At 42.0% G+C, this 21128-nt stretch overlaps 1 protein-coding gene across 1 annotated transcript in view; it reads left to right on the top strand.

Moving 5' to 3' along the window:
* Positions 1–2352: 2352 nt before the first annotated feature.
* The window catches only part of arhgef33 (Rho guanine nucleotide exchange factor (GEF) 33), a 69509-nt gene continuing 50733 nt past the window's right edge, over positions 2353–21128 (top strand). The window contains exons 1-3 of the mRNA XM_080200169.1: positions 2353–2458; positions 7903–8103; positions 19149–19195. Of these exons, the coding sequence (XP_080056295.1) occupies positions 8085–8103; positions 19149–19195 (66 nt within the window). The 5' untranslated portion in view covers positions 2353–2458; positions 7903–8084. The remainder of the gene's footprint in view (positions 2459–7902; positions 8104–19148; positions 19196–21128) is intronic.

Here is a 21128-nt window from a genome sequence, read left to right on the forward strand (position 1 = left end):
CAGCCATGATCTTATTGAATGGCGGGGCAGGCTTGAAGGGCTAGATGGCCTACTCCTGCTCCTATTTCTTATGTTCTTATGTGTCCCCTGCAGCAATGCTCTAATTTTACATAGGCTGGCCATGTGTACTCGCCTTGTGAATCATGAGCCAAATGTTAAATGGATAGCTCTTGTCATCTAGCAGCTACCCTCTGCTTTGACATGGTGGTGCAATGACTGAGGGAACAGTGGGCTGGCTCAGGCAGAAAGTATCATTATTGCTTCTAGCTTAGTGGGTATTCACCAGCATCATATGTTGAGCATTGTCATAAGCCAACTGTATATTCAGCAAATGGCAACCTTTGCAGTTGCAATATTGAGATCAGTGTTGAGATGCAGTGCACACAAAGCCACTTGCTTTCATTGTCATCCTGCACCATGGATATTGGGTCTCCAGCTTCACCTGCTTTTCTCTTCTAAGAGAGCACAATGAACTCCTGTCTCCTGCCATAATGCAGGAATGGATGGCCAACTGGGAGAAATTAATTATGTAATCTGTTCCAATGTGAAGAAGTTTAACCACAGCCACATTCACAGCAACTGGCAGCACCGTGCATACCCTGCTCTGAGTTTGCAGATCTGGTTTCAAAACATGGCAGAGTTCTGTGCACACTACCTTTGTAAAGTACACACAATATTCCTGGTTTAAGTGGAGGCAAGAAAAATGCTCCCAGAAGATTCCTAGATGGATAAGGCTTTCTGCTGAGAGTCCTTATCTGCCTTTTCCTCCTCTCTGTGAATAGTTTGTCTTCTGCTGCCTCTCTTCTATCTCTCATATTTCATGGTTCAAAGATGTGTGGATTAGGTTGATTGGCCATACTAAATTGACCCGAGCATCAGGGGGATTAGCAGGGTAAATATGTGGAACTACGGGAATAGGGCTTGGGTGGGATTGTGGTTGGTGCTGACTTGATGGACCGAATGGCCTCCTTCTGCACTGTAAGGATTTTATGATTCTGCCCAAGGCATATTTCAACCGTACCACCCATGACAGGAAGCAGGTGGTGTGTTCAGAACTCTTGAAGGCAAATGCCTTCCCCATTTGTGGCACAGTTTCCTTCAAGACGTCTCCAGCTGTAAACATCTCCTCAAGCCACCCTGCAGTTCCATGAATTAAAACAAGGCAAGTAAAAAGTAATCAGCAACTAACTTGCAAGTTGTTGATGATCCCTTTAAATATTGTTTGTGGAAAATCCTCCCAGCTGCATGAAGTTAAGAGAGGGTATTTGCTAAAGCAACAAGGTGGTATTAAATCAGTATTATATGTTGACTGAAGTCAAATCTGTCTGCATGATTCTGGTGCAAGCTCCTCATCTTGTTCACCTTTTGAGGTGACAGTGACCATGTTTATCATCCGGGATGTTTGATAGAGTTCTGATGGGTGATCACTGCTAAGGCCGATATGCACCTGGAAGGTTCTGTTGCAAACTGATCAGGATCCAAGATTGAGTCTTGGATGAGTTTCTGGCTAAAGATTCTTATTATGTTTTCTGTCAGCCTCATGAAATTGCTTTCAAAAGAAGCCTTACCATTTTTGATTTGATTGTGTTAGGTGCAGCGATCTACCGGGCTATGGCCACTGTTGTTAACAACTATTTGGAGTATTGGTGAGAGTTGGATGAAGGTGAGGACCAAACAGGGTGAGTCAGTCCAAAGAGTGCAGCAATCCAACCCATGAGAGGTGCTGCCCTTCCTTGCATCCAGTGCAAGCTCCTAATCTCCAGGGCTAACATCCTCACCTAGAAGATATTTGGGTTGATCTGTGCATGCATGTTGTGGATGTCATTTTGGTTAGAAAACTGGTTCTGAAGGTATGGGTGCTACAGTGCCCCACTTTGTGACCTTGCTGATTAACCAAGACCTTTCAAAGAAAAGAAAAGGAGTTTTCCCCAATGTCTTGTCATGTATACCTCAACTGGTCATTATCACATTGCTATTTGAGGAATCTTACATTCTAACATTAACTAACAGTATAATTCTAGAGTACTTAATTGGTTGGAAAGTGCTTTCTGACTTCCTGAGGTTACGAAAGGTTTTTTTTATAAATGAAAGTCTTTCTTTCTCTATAAAATAGTGTATCAATTTGTTTAATGCATGCAATGCCACAGGGGATCTGCCAGTTGCTTTAAAGGCTTACAAAGCCTTTTGGACCAGCAGCATTAAGGTTATGATACAAAAGGCACTCTGTTGACAGTGACTATTCTGGTTTTGGGCGCTAACACACTGACTCATGAATGGTGATCCATAAGATACTAACTTCCTTATTTAAATTCATGACCAATTTCTGACATGATCAACATCCAATAAACATCCAACAGTTACTCAACACTGAGTCTTTTGTTAACAGAGCTTGGGCAGAAGATTCATCTTCGCAACACACTGCAGTATTTAAAGAAGATGATAAGCAACTAAATTGCCCGTGAGTATATTTTCAAACTTTTCTTCTAATGTTTGTTACATGGATACATTTGTCAAAAGAATTTTAAATATGTGGTGCTAGAAAACTTATTAATCGGATAAAACGTTTTTCCCTTCGTTCGGCACAATTTATTACTTCTTTGGACGAAATGGTGTAACCATCCCTAAGCTGCAACTCACAAGACTGGTTGGTAACAGCAGATTTTTTTATGCTTGAGCTTTGATCTGGAAGTTTCGTCTTGCACTTCGATTGATAGTTCACAATGATCTGAGACTGTCATATAAATTTATCAGGACTATTGGAATATTATTTTGAAACTGTGTGATCCAAAATAGTGAACACAATTTCGAGACTAACTGCAGAAAAGTTCTCTCCCATATATAGTGCATAACTACAAACAGGAAGAATCCCTTTGCAGCCAAAAAAAAACGCACGCTATTTTCGGTTTTGGTCATTTATAATTAACAGTAATGTCTGCATTAAGTATAATCTGTAATTAAATTTCAACTGATGGATTTAACTCTTCGTATATTGTAGCAGTAATAGTACAGACGATTTCATTTTTGAAAAAGGTTAAAAATATCTGTTTTAACTGTCAGCTGTAGCTCAGTGGGATGCACTCTCACTTCAGAATCAGAAGGTTGTGGTTCCAAGCCCCATTATAAAGATTTAAGCACAATTTGACATTCCTGTGTCTCTTTAAGAGGGAGTTGCAATGTCACAAGTGTTGTCTTTTGGACGAAACTTTAATCCTGTTTGCACTCTCATGCAGACTTCAAGGATCCCAAGGCAGCATTTCAAAAAATAACAGGGGAGTTTTCACTGGTGTCATGGACAAGATGGACAATATCGATCATTAAATACTCAGTTCTTTCTGCTTCCACCCCATCTCAGTGGGACACATTTGTTTCCTTTCCATTCACTTCTCATAGTTCATCATGGTCCACAGTGATTTCTCCTATATTAATAATGTTCTTAGCCTTGGATGAATCTGGACTTAAGTTTAAGTTTATTTATTAGTCACAAATAGGCTTACATTTACACTGCAATGAAGTTACTATGAAAATCCCCTAGTCACCACAATCCAGCACCTGTTCGGGTACACTGAGGGAGAATTTATCATAACCAATCCACCTAACCTGCATATCTTTGGACTGTGGGGGGGAAACTGGAGCACCCGGAGGAAACCCATGCAGACACAGGGAGAATGTGCAAACTCCACACAGTGACCCAAACTGGGAATCAAACTCAGACCTCTGGCTGTGAGACAGCAGGGCTAACCACTGTGCCACCGTGCTAGACTTGTGCTTGAGTAGTTAAGCTGCAATGTTGGAGTGCTGCACTAATCACCAGATCCTTATTTCAACTTCCGAGAGGAACACAAGATGGCATTCATTCTGGGATGTTGCTTCTGACTTGTGAATCAGAAAAGCTGAACTGAACAGTAACAACAAGGCTTTGCATCATACTGTTAGCAGGTAACAAAAATTTATATCTGCACACGCAAGTTTTCCCTTTGTCCATTGCCCATCTGACTCTGACAGCTCTACCCCAGATTTTCCATCTCCCAGTACAGTATGACTTCCTCCATTCCTGGGGCAAAACTCGTTGGATGCCAGATGGCTGTGTCTTCTGATCCTTATTACTGCTAACATCATCTGACAATCCTTAAGTCTTGGCCCTCTTGCCATCACTAATCAGTATTCTAGTGCTCCAACTTTCCCTCTCTCTTTCTGACTGACATGCTACGTTTGTGCCCATTTCTGCTGCTGTAGACTTTTAGCTGCAACAGATTGCCCAATTTCCCCTCCAACAGCCTGTTAGAAACCTGACCAGGATCAGGATTGTCACGGAGATTGTGCCCTGCATACAGAGTGAGAACAATTTTCCCGACTCCAGGAAAATATGATCAGATGTTCATGTGACCAGTTGGGCGGATGTCTCATCCCACCATTTAATCAACTGTTTTGTGCAACTTTTCCCCAGTCTCTCTCCCATTCTGAGGCTGTGTGTATGGGTTTTGGAAGTGCAATGATGTACTAACTATCAATATCTTTTCCCAAAGGCAGGGGAGTTTAAAATAGAGGGCAAAGGTTTAAGATGAGAGAGAAGTGATACAAAAGGGTCCAGAGGGGCAATTCTTTCACACAGAGGAAACAAGCTGCCAGAGGTAGTTGTAGAGCCGGGTACAATTTTGTCTTTTAAAAAGCGTTTAGACAGTGACATGGGTAAAATTGGTACAGAGGAATATGGGTCAAATGCGGGCAATTGGGATTATTTTAGGGATTAAAAAAAGAGTGGCATGGACAAGTTGGGCCGAAGGGCCTGTTTCCATTCTGTATGCCTCTATGTTTCTATAACTGACTGGTTTGCCATGGTCATGTAAGTTTGCAGTGAGGAGTATGCCTCTGGGGACGGATATCTTGAGATCATTGCAATAAAATCCTTCCATCAAAACACACTAAAGAAGTACAGCTGACCTTATACTTGCAACATGTTGTCAGAAGAGAGTGGCAAAAATAGATTTGTGAAACCTGTGGAAGGAGCAGAGAAGACATTGAGAACCAGAAGGTTCAAAATCTGTGAAAAGCTGCTGAAAAAGAAAGAACAAAGGGAAACAGACAAAGGCTACAAATGAAACAGCTCAGAAAGACATGCACAGGCTGTAAGTAAAATTACTGGCTGCAGAGAAAGAGATAAAAGCTGCAAATAAATTGAGTAAATAAAAATGGATGCAGTAAATTTTCTAATCCCATGTCCAGTGATGTGTGGCAAACTTGGCAGTTTTCCCAATTCAAAAATAGAAAATGCTGGAAAATCCTAGCAGGTCTGACAGCATCTGTGGACAGATTATAGAGCCAATGTTTCAAGTGTGGAAGATACTTCATCAACATCCTGTCAGGCCTTCGTGCTAGTGTGAAATTACATTGGTCTAAAACACAATTGCTAAAGAGTGACATGGACAAGGCAGTCCTCAATTCACAAGTACTTCAAGGCGAGTGCAACAAAGACTTTCTGCTATCATGTTGCATTGCTCCAGATGCTCTGATCACCACTCTGCCTCTAGGTGGTGATCAGACATTTTGAGATCAGTTTAATAAAAGCCTCTTACAGAAATGCACATAAGTGTAGCTATCCTTACACTCGCATCACTGTGTATTACTCTGCACTTAACCATATTTGCCATAAAAAGCTTCTGACCTCGTCCACAGCTGGAATTCTTCAGTGCCACTGCAGAAAATCGAATTTTGGCCGAGCACCAAATTTTCCGTTGTTCCTGGTGGAGAGGGCAGGATGAACAAGACCAAAGAATCCCACCCGTTGAATTTCATCTAGCTTACTTTTGCCCTCCACTCTCACCTGCAAAATCAATTAATTGTTATTGTACTTATGATTATAAGGATTGATTTCACTGTTCTTGCCTGGCTTTAACAGTGCATTAGCTACCTCAGAAATAGGATTGGTAGCATAACTACCCCATTAACAGCCTATGTAGCAGGCTCCATTTTGAAAATTATTGCATTTCCAGATCAGTCCCCACTGCTTTGGCAGTCCTATGGTTTTAACACAGTCAATTTGCTATAGGTGATATCTGATAAACCAAAAAGTAGTTTTTTTCAAAAAGGAAATCTCACTTAGCAATAGCCCCTCCTGATTATGAGCAGTGACATTCAAAATCTCATCAATAAAATAATCAACCTTTAACCTGCTATAAATAGCTGGTTTAAGACCCTAACCTGCTTGGAAGCCTGATTTGGATAATTTCAGCAGAACTTTTTAAAGGGTATCTAAAATACTGCCTTGTTTCAAGCGATAGGTCCTGTTTTAATGTGGAAATCAGATTGCTGTTGCACAAACAAAACCCAGATTGCCATTTTAGGTCAGAACTATTATATATTTAAGTAGTTGAATAATTGTTTTAAGAGCTGGTTACATGATTTGACGGTGACATCCTCGAAAAGGGGGTACTAGGGGAGGTGTGGACTTACTGGGGGGGATATCATGATGACCATGAAGGCCACAGGGAATCATTGATAGGTCTATCCATGGACCTTGTGGAGTACAACCTACCTTATTGAGTGAGCAGTGGCTCGCTCAATGGGAATTAGCCTGCGGGAGTATCTAAACCTGTAGCTTTACCCAGATTAGTGTTGTAGGTCCTGAATTGAAGACTACCTGACTGTAAGCCATGGGAGCAGCTTTTTCCTTTGATACACAATAAAGGTTGGTGATGGTAATGGGAAACTGGCATGTGGCTGAATTACTACAATCGATGAAAGAAAAGATGCTGTATTCCAAAGATAATTGCTCAATTATCTTAGTGGATCCCAGAGCAGTGAGGCTTCTGCCACCTTAGGAACCATACCTCCACAATCATGACCTACTATCCTCCCTGCACCCTCACAACTTGCCTTTCTGGTGGGAGCTCTCATCCAGGTTTCAATGTTCTATTTAGCAAGTTGTATCAAGCCTCCTGTTTGGTATTCTACCAAATGTGGTTGAGACTGGAGCTTCAGTGATGGGGACCTCTGCCAATCAATCATCTGAAAGTTAAAATCTACTGATAGGGTGTAAATTTAAGACAGTATTTCATTCAGCTATCCTCCCCAGTGCCACATTACAATCCATAGCTAGTACTTTCCAATTCCATTCCTTATTAACCGAAAATTCTGTGTAGGATATCCAGAGCTTGTGAAGTAGCATATCTGTGAAACTTCATCCAAATCTTTCTATAAATTTAGGTACCTTTCATCGTGTCACATTGCAATTTCAACCAGGAGATGTTGATCAGGCACCTTCTAAATCTGTGTTCATTCATTATTGCATTTCCAGATCAGTCCCCACTGCTTTGGCAATCCCATGGTTTTAACACAGTCAATTTGCTATAGGTGATATCTGATAAACCAAAAAGTAGGTTTTTTTTAAAGAGGAAATCTCACTTAGCAACAGCCCCTCCTGATTATAAGCAGTGACATTCAAAATCTCATCAATAAAATATCAACCTTTAACCTGATATAAATAGCTGCTTTAAGACCCTACCTTGCTTGGAAGCCTGATTTGGATAATTTCAGCAGAACTTTTTAAATGAGTGGGTACTTAGTGAATTGCCCAAAATAGTTGGCGCCATTAATAGATTTATAAACCACACTATTGTAATGGTTGGTGCCATTTCTCTAATATGGCTGCTACTCATGCTAAGCACGGACTGTCTGTGTAAGTGATGGACAATGTAATGGATTGTCTATATCCATTCTTTGCACATTTTCTGATATTAACAAAGTCTAAATTAAAAGAATATACTATTTAGTTCCACCTTGAAACCTAGCCTTATAGTATGCAGAAATTAATCTATCATTTCATGAACACCTTGCTCAAGTTCAATTTGCACAGCTATCTACACTTCACATGCTTTGCTAAATAGGCTGCTTCCATTCTATCCCTAGGAAATATCAAAGCACTGCATGTATAAAGCCACCTTTCATCTCACATATAATGGTGGTTTATCACAACATCTTGATGCTTACAGTAGACCAACAGCCACCCTTTGTCACCCAAGCTGCATGAACATTGGGCATTTTGGAACCATCGAAAGGAAGCCTGGAGTTGAGAATTTACGAAATCAATAATGGAGAAGAAAAATGAAGGTATGATGTTGAAATGTTTATTTATTGCTGATAGATACAAAATAATATTTTCTAAGTAATTATGCCATGAGCTATTTGAACAGACAAAACTGTTAATGTAAGAGCACAATATAAATGAATTGGATAAAGGGGCTGAAGGTTTGATTGCTCAGTTTGCTGATGACACAAAGTTAGGTACGAAAGTAAATTGTGAAGAGGACATAAAGAGGTTACCAAGGGATATAGACAAGTTAAGTGAGTGAGGAAAGATCTGGCGAATGGAGTATATTGTAGGAAACTGTCCATTTTGGCAGGATAAATAAAAAAGCATACAATCTAGATCACAAAACTCTGAGATGCGGAGGGGTCTGGATGTTCGGATGCATGAATCGGCTAGTATGCAAATACAGCAGGAAAGCCAATAGAATATTATCATTTATTGCGAGGGGCATTGAACACAAAAGTAAGGAGGTTATGCTTTGGTTGTACCGGCCGTTGGTGAGATCACAGCTCGAGTGCTGTGCATAGTATTAGTTTCCTTTATTTAAGGAAGGGTGTAAATGCATTGGAAGCAGTTCAGAGAAGGTTCACTAGACTAATACCTGGAATGGATGGGTTGTCTTATGAGGAAAGGTTGGACAGGCTAGGCTTGTATCCATTGGAGTTTAGAAGAGTAAGGGGTGATTGATTGAAATGTACAAGATCCTAAGGGGTCTAGACAGGGTGGATGTGGAGAGGATATTTCCTTTTGTGGGAGAATCTAGAGTAGGGGTTACTGTGTAAAAATAAGGATTGGAATTCTCTGACCATTCATGCCTCACCGCCATAGCCAGTGAGGACAGAGAATTTGGCACTTAGCCAAATCTCCATTCCCTGCAGCAGAACAAGAGGATTTTGTCCAAGGAATCATGCATTTAAGACAGGGATGAGGATCATGAATCTTTGAAACACTTTTTCAAAAGGTAGTAAAGCAGAGTCTTTGAATATTTTTAAGGCAGAGGTAAATTTATTCTTGATTAGGAAGGGGGCAAAAGGTAATTGGGGGTTAATGAGAATGTGGAGTTGAGGTTACAATCAGATCAACCATGGTCTTATTGAATGGTGAAGCAGGCTCAAGGGGCCAAATGCCCTACTCCTCCTAATTTGCATGTTTGTATGTACGTTTGGTACATTTTTTCTATTATATTTCAATACTTCAAGTAATAATTGTCGAGGAAACTCCTAGCTCAGAATAACTCAGGCAGAGACGTTCAGAGTCAGGCTTCGGGAGAGTTTATTGTCGTGATATACCACGGAGAGTCCACCTCAGTCAGTACTGAGAGAACTCTGATTTTTTGAACAAACCCGCGCTATTTTTATACAGTGAAACAAACAACTCTGCATGCAGGTTACAATACTCCCTATTCTCCTTATTATCTCTACTACCCCTTTAATCATTGTCCCATTAATTAGATCTATGGGCCTAGGACTTATCTATAGTGTCCTTGGTCTAAATCATCCTACAGTCCCTGTCCCTTGTGATTTACCGTAACTAGATAGAGAAGAAGAATGGTGGTTTATTTTTCTATCCTCCTTAGAGTCAGATGGCCCGTTATCTGGTCTTTGGACCTCGAGTGTCTGCTAAGCTCCTGTTTTTCTAACTTTGCCTGCTTCAGCTAGTTTCTTGATTTTCGGTATAATTGTGAGTATATAGTGAATCATTAACCCTTTAGCTACTGCTGCAGCCTTAGCCTCTACTATAGTAGGTTCGTTTAAAACAGACTTACTCTTCTATACAACCTAAGTGCTTATATGAATCTAATTTCTTCTACAATAATTCTGTTTGAAATCCAAATTAATTGAGTTTCACTAGATAATTCAATACCCAACTTCCTAACTGAACGTGCAGAACAAATGAATAATTAAAGTAATTTCTTAAACATACAAGAAAAATCAGGTGACTTATTTGACTACTCATTGCCAAAGTCAGAAGCTATTCTGTTCCATCATAAAGAAACAAACAACAGCTGACATTCCAACTATCTATCAATAACAATCACTTATTTTTCACCATACAGCGCAGCAGAATATCCTAAGTCAGAGGATATGAGGGGGAGCTGGGGGTGGGGGATGATCTCACAGAAACCTATAAAATTTTAAAGGACTAGACAGGCTAGATGCTAGAAGAACATTCCAGATGGAGGAGCTGTCCAGAACCAGAGGGTCACAATCTGAGGATACAGAATAGATCATTTAGGACAGAGATGAGGAGCAATATCTTCACCCAGAGAGTGTTCAGCCTGTGGAACTCACTACCACAGAAGGCAGGTGAGGCCAAAACGTTGTATGATTTCAAGAAGCAGCTAGATATAGCACTTGGGGTGAAGGGGATTGAAGGATATGGGGAGAAGGTGCGATCAGGCTATTGAGCTGGATGATCTGCCATGATCATAATGAATGGTGGAGCAGACCTGAAGGGCCAAATGGTCTCCTGCTGCTCTTTTTTTATGTTTCCATATTTGGCACTGCCCACTCTATCTGGTATCTCTGTGCATTGTCTTAGTCAATCAAATAACCTCAATGGTCCACAGCTGCGGACATACTTGCCATTATTTAAAATTGCTAAAAGATGAGGCAACACACTAAGGTAAGGATTTTTGGATGCAGCTCAATGTCTATATTTATCCATATAACAAATAGTTCAAGATGGTTCAAAGTGGAATTGATGAAGATCTAGGAATAAGCCCTATTTTCTCGAGCCACTTTGGCTGCAGTTAATGCATAGTCATAGAGTCATACAGCACAGAGAAAGGCCATTTAGTCCATTAGCCCTTGCCAACTCTTTGAAAGAGCTTCCCAAATAACTCTACTCCTCTGATTCTTATCCATAGCCCTTTAGATCTCGTCTTTTCAAGTGTATATCCAATTTCACCTTGATAGTTGCTATTGAAGTTCTACCCCTCAGAGGAGATTGGGAAAAAGAATAGGGGGAATACTTTATAATGACAGTGGATGGAACTTTCTGGTTGTTCACATGGGCAGGAAGTTCCGGTCCCACAGTAGACTCCTGCTGCAGGTTCTCAGTAGCAAGGGTTGCATACAATGGAAAACTCAGTTAACAAAGGCAAACCAGAAGATCCCATTGTCAGCCAACAGCGGGCACAGATTGTATGGAAAGTCCTGCCCAATATCATATGCTGCAACAATGAACCAGAAATGCAATGTTCTCACTTTACTGCATCCTGCAATTGAAAGTCTTTCAATGGAACTTCAGTTGAGTCAATTCTTTCATTGAAATGATTAGAGGAGACTTTACTTCAATGCAGAAAAACAAACTTAAAAGATAATACCGTAATTCTGCATTGTATACTTTATTTGGGACAGAAACATTACTGTAATTTTCAAATAGTTGCCACTTCATTAGCTAGTAAATATCCCAACTCCTTCATTTGTTCCATTTATGGACTTTCCAAATCATTTAGTTGGTTGAGCTACCAGAGACATCTTGGATCTTGAATATCTTAGCTCATCCAAAACTCTATTAGGCATGTCCTAACTTGCACAGAATCCCATTCGACTATCACCGCTTTGCTTCCCATCCCTACACTGGCTTCTGGTTAGTAATGCCTCGAATCCTTGTTTTCATGACATCACCCCTCCCTATTTCTTTAAGCTCTTCCAGTCCTGCAACTCTCCTAGATATATACAGTCCTTCAATTCTGACCTTCTTGCACATTCCCAATTTTCATTGATCCATATGTCCACAGCTGTCTAGGCCATAAGTTCTGAAATTCCCTTCCTATATCTTTACAACAAAACTCCCTAAAATCTATTTTCTTGATCAACCTTTTGGTCAGTTATCCTAATAGGATCATCTCATGTGGTTTGATTTCAAATTTGCTTGTTAACATTCCCGTGAAGCATCTTGCAACATTTATTAAATTAAGGGTACTATGTAAATGCAAATTGTTGTTACTTTCATACCATTTAGAGATTATTTATCCCCATCTTGGGTCCCTTTAGTACATGCCCCATTACAATGAAAGACAGTGCCAAATCCTGTTACCAAACTTTCATCTCTGTCCCACTTGACCTAGTCACCAAAAAAGTGCAGAGTTTCTGCAAGTTTGCAGTGCTTTAAAATTCTTAAACATATGTTACTATCGGAAAGCTAGTTGATAAATAAACTGCAGCATGAATGTCACCTGAGCAGATTAGGCTGTGGAGAACAGTCCCATTGTCATTTGCAGATATGTTTTTTTAGGTCACATCTAAAACAAAGCTTTTCTTGTTACATGTCTCAACAATTTCAACCCTCTTTACATGTGCTCACTTTAAAAGCATGAGCCTCCAATAACCTAAAACTTAATTCTTATGTGTGGGTTATCATGCTACAGGATTAATAACCACCCTCTTAGAATGAACAAACGGTTACAGAAGGAAGCTGTGCGATCCATCATGCCTGTGTCATTTCTCTGAAGGAGCAATTCATCAGGTGTCACTTGCCTGCCTTTTCCCCGTAATTCTGCAAACTTTTCCTTTGCAGATAAAATCCTTGATTAATTCTGTCCCCACTCTCCTCTTAAACGGTACATTTCAAATCCTAACCATTTGCTAAGTGAAAACATCGCTGTTGCTTCTTTCTCAATCCTTCCGCCAATGAGAACAGTTCCTTACTATCTACTCTGTCCAGACCTTTCATGATTTTGAATACATTTATGTAATCTTCTTTCAACCTTCTCTCCTTCAAGGAGAATAGTCCTAGCTTCTCCAATCTATGCAACTGCAATTCCTCACCTCTAGAACAATTATCTACACCCACTATAATGCCTTCACATGCTTCCTGAAGTGTGATGCTCAGGACTGGATTCAATACTTCAGTTGAAGTTGAATCAGTGTTTTACACAGATTTAACATAACTTCCTTGTCTTTGTGCTCTCTGCTCCTATTAATACAGCTAAAGACCTGAACTGCTTTATTAACTACTTTCTCGACCTGTTCTGACACCTTCAATGATTTACACACACACACACACACACACACACACACACACACACACACACACACACACACACACACACACACACACACACACACACACACACACACACGCCCTTCTGCTCCTGCACCCTGTTCAGAACTGTATCCTTTATGTTGTCTCTCCAAGTTCTTCCTACCAACATAAATCACTTCACATTTTTTCACTTGCTGCTTGTCTGTCCATCCCACCAAACCATCCATGTCCTTTTGAAGTTCATATCCATGTTGCTACTATCCCATTTATTTCATAAGCTGTAACTTTGCTCACAATTCTGTTGTGCAGTACTTTATTAAATGCCTTTTTGAAGTTCATGTAACACCACATTGTTATAAGTCAGGTCAGATACTTCAAGGTGTTCTGTGAAGCTTGCCTGACCTGTAATGTTTTAGGGTGAGCATGAGAGGTTTCACTCCAGGTGTGATTCAACTGATCCATGAGGAGCTTTTATAACAAACAAAGTTTAATTAAGAATATTGTTGATGTGTATGGTAAGACAATTAGCAAGAATTTTTAACAATTACAAACAAGAAACACAACAACCACTATAATGTCTCTTGAGATACACCTCTTGAGGTGTATCTCCAATGTGTTGCAACCCAGTCAACATCCAATACACAAAACTCTCCAAGTAAGTACAATACAGCAGACGTCAATGTCCATTTGTTAGAGGAATCCAGCCTCCTGGGTTTAATGCTGAAAATCCCTTGTGGCGAAACTCAAAAGAGGTTGTAATCGAATCTGTTTCCTTATAGAGAAGAACGGTGGTGGGGGTGTGTGGGGGTGTGCGGGGGACAGCTCATCTGAGGGAGGAAGCGGTGGCCAGGTCTCTGGAGCTGAGCCAGTGAGTCGAAAAATCAAAAAAGAGAGCAGAAAGGTAGTATTAATAGGGGACTCCACGGTGAGGGGCGCGGACAGGCGTTTTTGTGGACGTAGACGGGAGTCGTGGATGGTGGTTTGTCTCCCTGGGGCTGGGATTCGGGATGTCTCTGGGCATGTCCCAGACATCCTGAAAGGGGAGGGTGAGGAACCAGAGGCTGTAGTACATATAGGTACTACTGACGTAGGCAAGAGGGAGGCACTCGTGAAAAGGGACTATAGGGAACTGGGTAGGCAGCTGAGGAAGAGAAAAGCAAAGGTAGTAATCTCAGGATTGCTGCCTGTGCCACGGGAGAATGAGGGAAGAAATGAAATGAGGTGGAGGCTGAATGCGTGGCTGAGGGACTGGTGTAGAGGGCAGGGATTTCGGTTCCTAGATCACTGGGACCTCTTTAGGGGTAGGTGGGACCTGTACAGTAAGGATGGGTGGCACTTAAATCCCAGGGGAACTAATATCTTGGCGGGAAGACTGGCTAAGGCTACCGGGGGGACTTTAAACTAGAAAGGATGGGGGGAGGGAATTGTGATGGGGAAACTGGGACGGAGGAGGTTAGCTCCCAGGTAGGGGAGGACCGCAGGCAGTATGGGGGGGAGGTTAGACAGGGGGTGGAAGAAGGGAAATGCCCAGACTGAGGGGGTGAAGTGTATATATTTTAATGCAAGGAGTGTAGTGAATAAGGTAGATGAGCTTAGGGCGTGGATTGCTGCTTGGGATTGTGATGTGGTGGCCATTACGGAGACTTGGATGTCTCAGGGACAGGACTGGGTACTTCAGGTGCCAGGTTTCAGATGCTTCAGGAAGGACAGGGAGGGTGGCAGAAGAGGTGGTGGAGTGGCACTGTTGATCAGGGACAGTGTCATGGCTGCAGAGAAAGAGGATGCCGTGGAGGGACTATCTACAGAGTCTCTGTGGGTGGAAGTTACAAACAGCAAAGGGTCAATAACTTTGCTGGGTGTATTCTATAGGCCACCCAATAGTGACAGGGAAGTTGAAGTGCAGATAGGGAAACAGATTCTGGAGAAATGTATTAATAACAGAGTTGTCGTGATGGGAGACTTCAATTTCCCAAACATCGACTGGAATATCCCTAGGGTAAGGGGTTTGGATGGGGAGGAGTTTGTTAGGTGTGTTCAGGAAGGTTTCCTGACACAGTATGTGGATGAGCCTACGAGGGGAGAGGCTGTACTTGACCTGGTACTGGCGAATGAACCAGGGCAGGTGATGGATCTCTCGGTAGGGGAGCATCTTGGGAATGGTGACCATAATTCTATCTCCTTCACAATTGCATTGGAACGAGATAGGATCAGGCAGGCTAGGAAGGTGTTTGTCTGGAGTAAGGGGAGATTCGAAGAAGTCAGGAAGTTACTTGGACAAATAAACTGGAAGGAGGCGTTCTTAGGGAAAAGTACTGAAGGAAGGTGGCGGATATTCAAGGAATGTTTGTCTGGAGCTATGCGTGACAACGTTCCGACGAGACAAGGGGGTTTTGGTAGGTCGAGGGAACCGTGGTGCACGAAGGCTGTGTTGAACCTAGTCAGGAGGAAAGGGAAGGTGTACAAAAGGTTCAGGGAACTCGGAGAGGTTAAGGATCTTGAGGAGTATAAGGACTGTAGAAAGGACCTTAAAAGGGAAATTAGGAGAGCCAGAAGGGGTCATAAGAAGACCTTGGTGGGTAAGATTAAGGAGAATCCCAAGGCCTTTTATAAATATGTGAAAGGTAAAAGGATGAGAAGAGAAGGGATAGGACCTATAAAAGGTGAAGGGGGTAAGGTCTGTGTGGAACCAGAAGAAATGGCAGAGGTGCTTAATGAGTACTTTGCCTCAGTATTCACGGTGGAAGCTGATCTGGGAGATATTGCCACGGATTTGCAGCAGATGGAAAAGATTGAGTTTGTGGATATTAAGGTGGAGGATGTGTTAGAACTTTTGAATTCTATCAAGATTGATAAGTCGCCGGGACCAGATGGGATATACCCCAGGATACTGTGGGAGGCAAGGGAAGTGATTGCAGAGCCCCTGGCGATGATCTTTGCGTCGTCAATGGAGACGGGAGAGGTTCCGGAAGATTGGAGGATTGCGGATGTAGTCCCTATTTTCAAGAAAGGGAACAGAGATAGCTCGGGAAATTACCGACCGGTGAGTCTGACCTCAGTGGTTGGTAAGCTGATGGAAAGGCTTCTGAGGGACAAGATTTACGACCATTTGGAGAGGTTTGACATGATCAGGAAAAGTCAGCATGGATTTGTCAAGGGCAGGTCGTGCCTTACGAGCCTAGTTGAGTTCTTCGATAATGTGACTGAACACATTGACGAAGGAAGTGCCGTGGACGTGGTGTACATGGACTTCAGCAAGGCGTTTGATAAGGTCCCCCATGCAAGACTTCTTGAGAAGGTGAGAGGGCATGGGATCCGAGGGCCTTTGGCCTTGTGGATCAAGAACTGGCTTGCCTGCAGAAGGCAGAGAGTGGTTGTGGATGGGTCTTTTTCTGAATGGAGGTCAGTCACCAGTGGAGTGCCCCAGGGATCTGTTCTAGGACCCTTGCTGTTTGTCATTTTCATAAATGACCTGGATGAGGAAGTGGAAGGATGGGTAAGTAAGTTTGCTGATGACACGAAGGTCGGTGGTGTTGTGGATGGTCTGGAAGGATGGCAAAAGTTGCAGCAGGACATAAATAGGATGCAAGACTGGGCGGAGAAGTGGCAGATGGACTTCAACGCGGATAAATGCGTAGTCGTCCATTTTGGCAGAACCAACAGGATGAATGAGTACACTATCAAGGGCAGGAGTCTTGGTAGTGTTGAGGAGCAGAAGGATCTTGGGGTCCGGGTCCACAGGACTCTTAAATCGGCCTCGCAGGTGGAAGAGGTGGTCAAGAAGGCGTATGGTGTACTGGCCTTCATAAATCGAGGGATTGAGTTTAGGAGTCGGGAGGTAATGCTGCAACTTTATAAGACCCTTGTCAGGCCTCATTTGGAGTACTGTGCGCAGTTCTGGTCGCCTCACTATAGGAAAGACGTAGAAGCTATTGAAAGGGTACAGAGGAGATTTACAAGGATGTTGCCTGGACTGGGAGGCATGCCTTATGAAGTTAGGTTGAGGGAACTGGGTCTCTTTTCCCTGGAGAGACGTAGGTTGAGAGGCGACCTGATAGTGGTTTATAAAATGTTGAGAGGAATAGATAGGGTGGATTCTCAGAGGCTATTTCCCCGGGTTGAAATGGTCACTACGAGAGGACACAGGTTTAAGGTGCGGGGAGGAAAGTACAGAAGTGATGTTAGGGGTAAGTTTTTCACTCAGAGAGTGGTGAGTGAATGGAATCGGCTGCCGTCAGTGGTGGTGGAGGCGAACTTGCTGGGGTCTTTTAAAAGACTTCTGGATGAGTATATGGGGTTTTATGGGATTGGGGGTTATAGATAGGTGTTGATGTGATCGGCGCAACTCGTGGGCCGAAGGGCCTGTTTGTGCTGTAGTGTTCTATGTTCTATGTGTGTGTGTGTGTGTGTGTGTGTGTGTGACACTGCTTCATAGCTTGCTACTATAACTGCTTCCACACACCCCAAAACAAAACTGAATGCCCAAAGGAAAGAAACCCCTTTCACCTGACTGCCACAGCTTAGCTCCACACCCAATGACATCATTGAAGCTGGATGCTGCATGATTTAAAGAAAAAACTTTCCTAAAGGTACACACATGACAACGTCAACAGTATTACCCTCATCAACCTCTCTGTTGCCTCATCAAAAAAAAAAGCAAGTTAGTTGAACACCATTTGACGGTAACAAATTGTTGATGCTTTTCCTTAGTTAACTCACTTGACCAAAGGACCATTAATTTTATCCTGGATTATCATTTCTAAGAACTTCCCCACCACCAAGGATAAACTGATTAGCACTGTAGTTGCTGGGCTTATCTTTACACCCTTTTTTGAACAAGGGTTTATCATTTTCAATTCTTCAGTCACCTGGCAACACTCCTGAATTTAAGTGGGATTGGAAAATCATGGCTAGTGTAGCTGCAATACCTGGCGTCATGACAAATTTTGTAATGCAATGATTGATAAATAGGGTTTTGTTCTTAAAACATAAGTGACCACTGAAACTGGATTTCCTCCCAAATGAAGGGTAGATATATTGTCTCCAGCCAACTAATGGTTCTCGCTGCATTAAATGACTGCATGTCAGCAAGTATTTATAGCGCTGTGTTCTCTACCAAACTCTTTGGAAAACCCCATCTGAAAAATCCCTAGAGAAATCTATTTCTTAAAGGGACCATCATGCCAACATAAAATATAGTTTTCTCCCCAAAAGTGCATAGGCCATTTCAAGAGGGCATGAGTTCAGAGGGATGAGGAATAAGGAGAACTGGGCAGATATCCCATCATATGGAGGCAGGCGTTCTAAACTGCCCACCTCAGCATCCACCTGCCTGTGTGCCCGCCCAGCACTGCTTCTAGATACAGCGTGCCCAACTCCAGCCCATCCCTGCATGGGCAGGCACTGCTGGACAAGAGACGGGATTGTGATGCTGGGAAATGGCCCGACTCACGGTTCCAGTTTCAAGGGTGAAAATCAGGCCTGTTAATTCTATGTCTCCGTCCATGGATGTGCTGGAACTGCTAAGTATTTCTCATATTTTCTCATTTTCTTTCAGATTTCCAGTGCCTGCAGTATTTTACTTTTGTAATACATTCAAGTCTCCTCCCAAGAGGTCATTTCACTGTGAATAGTCCCAGCTGATGGTAGTTTTGTCTACTCTTGGATCCCCAGATAGAATTATACTTCACATTCCATTTATATTGAAACATAAATATATATATAAACACAACATTCCTATAGAATCATAAACTGATACAGTACAGAAGGAGGCCATTCAGCCCATCATGCCTTGTGCCAGCTCTTTGAAAGATCTATTCAATTAGTCCCAGTCAGTTGCCCTTTCCCCATAAGCCTGAATTTTTTTCTGTTCAAATATTCATCCAATTATCTTTTGACATTTATTATTAAATCTGCTTCTGCCACCCTTTCAACAATGCATTTCAGATGATAACAACTTACTTTGTAAAAATGTTGTTCATCTCTCCCCTCTTGTTCTTTTGTCAATTATCTTAACTTGATGTCCTGAAATTATGTACTCTTCACAAATTGAATCTCATTTTATTTTTCTGAGCAGAGACTGAAGTCATTGCAGGGACAGAGTTAACATTACAGATCCTGCAGGTAAACATTCTTACATCATTCTTTGTATATGCTTATTTTGTGAGCAGAAGCTGAATTATTAAGACCACCGAAGTAACACTAACCGGTCTATAATTACCAGGGTCATTCCTATTTCCTTTCTTGAATACAGGAACAACATTCGTCACTCTCCAGTCCTCTGGCACTATCCCTGTGGACAGTGAGGACCCCAAGATCAAACTCAAAGGCTCTGCAATCTCCTCCCTGCCTCCTAAAGAATCCTAGGGTATATCTCATTGGTCCACAGGACTTATCAACCCTCAGGTTTTTCAAAATATCTTCCCTCAGAACATATACCTCCTCCAGCCTATCAGCCAGTATCACACTCTCATCCTCAAAAACATGGCTCCTCTCCTTGGTGAACACTGAAGAAAAGTATTCTTTCATGGCCTCTCCTATCTCTTCTGACTCCACGCACAAGTTCCCATTACTATCCTTGACCAGCCCTAACCTCACCCTGGTCATTCTTTTATTTCTCACATAAGCATAAAAAGCCTTGGGGATTTTCTTGATCTGACCCGCCAAAGACTTCTCATGCCCCCTCCTAGCTCTCCTAAGCCCTTTTTTTTAGCTCATTCCTTGCTAAATTGTAACACTCAAGCGACCCAACTGAACCTTGTTTTCTCATCCTTACATATGCTCCCTTTTTCCTCTTTACAAGACATTTTTTTGTGAACCATGGTTCCCTCACTTGGCCATTTCCTCCCTGCCTGACAGGGACATACCTATCAAGGACATGCACTATTTGTTCCTTGAGCAAGCTGCACTTTTCATTTGTGCTTTTCCCTAACATTTTCTGTTCCCATCTTATGCTCCCTAATTTTTGCCTAATCGCATTGTAATTACTCCTCCCCCAATTATAAACCTTGCCCTCCCTATGGCCCTATTCCTTTCCATTGCAATAATGAAAGACACCAAATTGAGTCACTATCTCCAAAGTGCTCACCCGCAAACAAATCTAACACTTGGCCCGGTTCATTACCCAGTACCAAGTCCAATGTGGCCCCATCTCTTGTCGGCCTATCCACATATTGTGTCAGGAAACCCGCCTGCACACGCTGTACAAAAACTGCTCCATCTGAATTATTTGACCTACGAAGATTCCAATCAATATTTGCAAGGTTAAAGTCACTCATGACAGCTACCCTGTGACCTCCACACCTATCCATAATCTGCTTTGCAATTTTTTCCTCCACATCTCTATTACTATTTGGGGGCCTATAGAAAACTCCTAACAACATCACTGCTCCTTTCCTATTTCTAACTTCAGCCCATATTACCTCAGTAGCAGATCCCCCTCGAAATGCCTTTCAGCGGCCGTTAAAATAGAAGAATAGAGTAGAATTTATACTATGGAGGGGTGGTGTGGAGTGTTGAAATTGGACTGAGGAAATGTAAATGATGATGAAGAAGGCTGACAAAGGTGCCAAAAGGGTCCATTAAGTGAGCAGAATGTGTGAATGGCAGAACAAAGTTACTGATTGTTAAGGTACTGCCTGAGGAATGTGACAGTTGCTCTGAAGGGGCGGGGGTAGGGGCACAGTTGGGGGCAAGATGGAGAGTGAGAATGGGGAAGTGGAAAAATGGAAGTGAGAATGAAGGGTGATAAAAATAAATGAATTAAATGAAAAGAAGAAATGAAATATAGTAAATCAAAATGGAGTGAGGATGGAGGGGAGAGTTGTTGAACTCAATGTTCAGTCCAGAAGGCAGTAAAGTGCCAATTTGTAAAATGTGGAGTATTCTACTGTCATAAAAAAATCAGACTTAATTACTTTGCCTTTGTATTTATCAAGGTGACTAATCAGGTGGATATGACATTCAAAATATATATAGCATGACCTTCCTTATTGGATAGTAGCAGAAAAGATAGAAAGGGTGATGGAGCAGACATAATCTATTTTGATATGGAGTA

Source organism: Carcharhinus amblyrhynchos, chromosome 12 (genome assembly GCF_965287045.1).
Source record: "Carcharhinus amblyrhynchos chromosome 12, sCarAmb.v2.hapA, whole genome shotgun sequence".
In the NCBI taxonomy this organism is placed as follows: domain Eukaryota; kingdom Metazoa; phylum Chordata; class Chondrichthyes; order Carcharhiniformes; family Carcharhinidae; genus Carcharhinus; species Carcharhinus amblyrhynchos.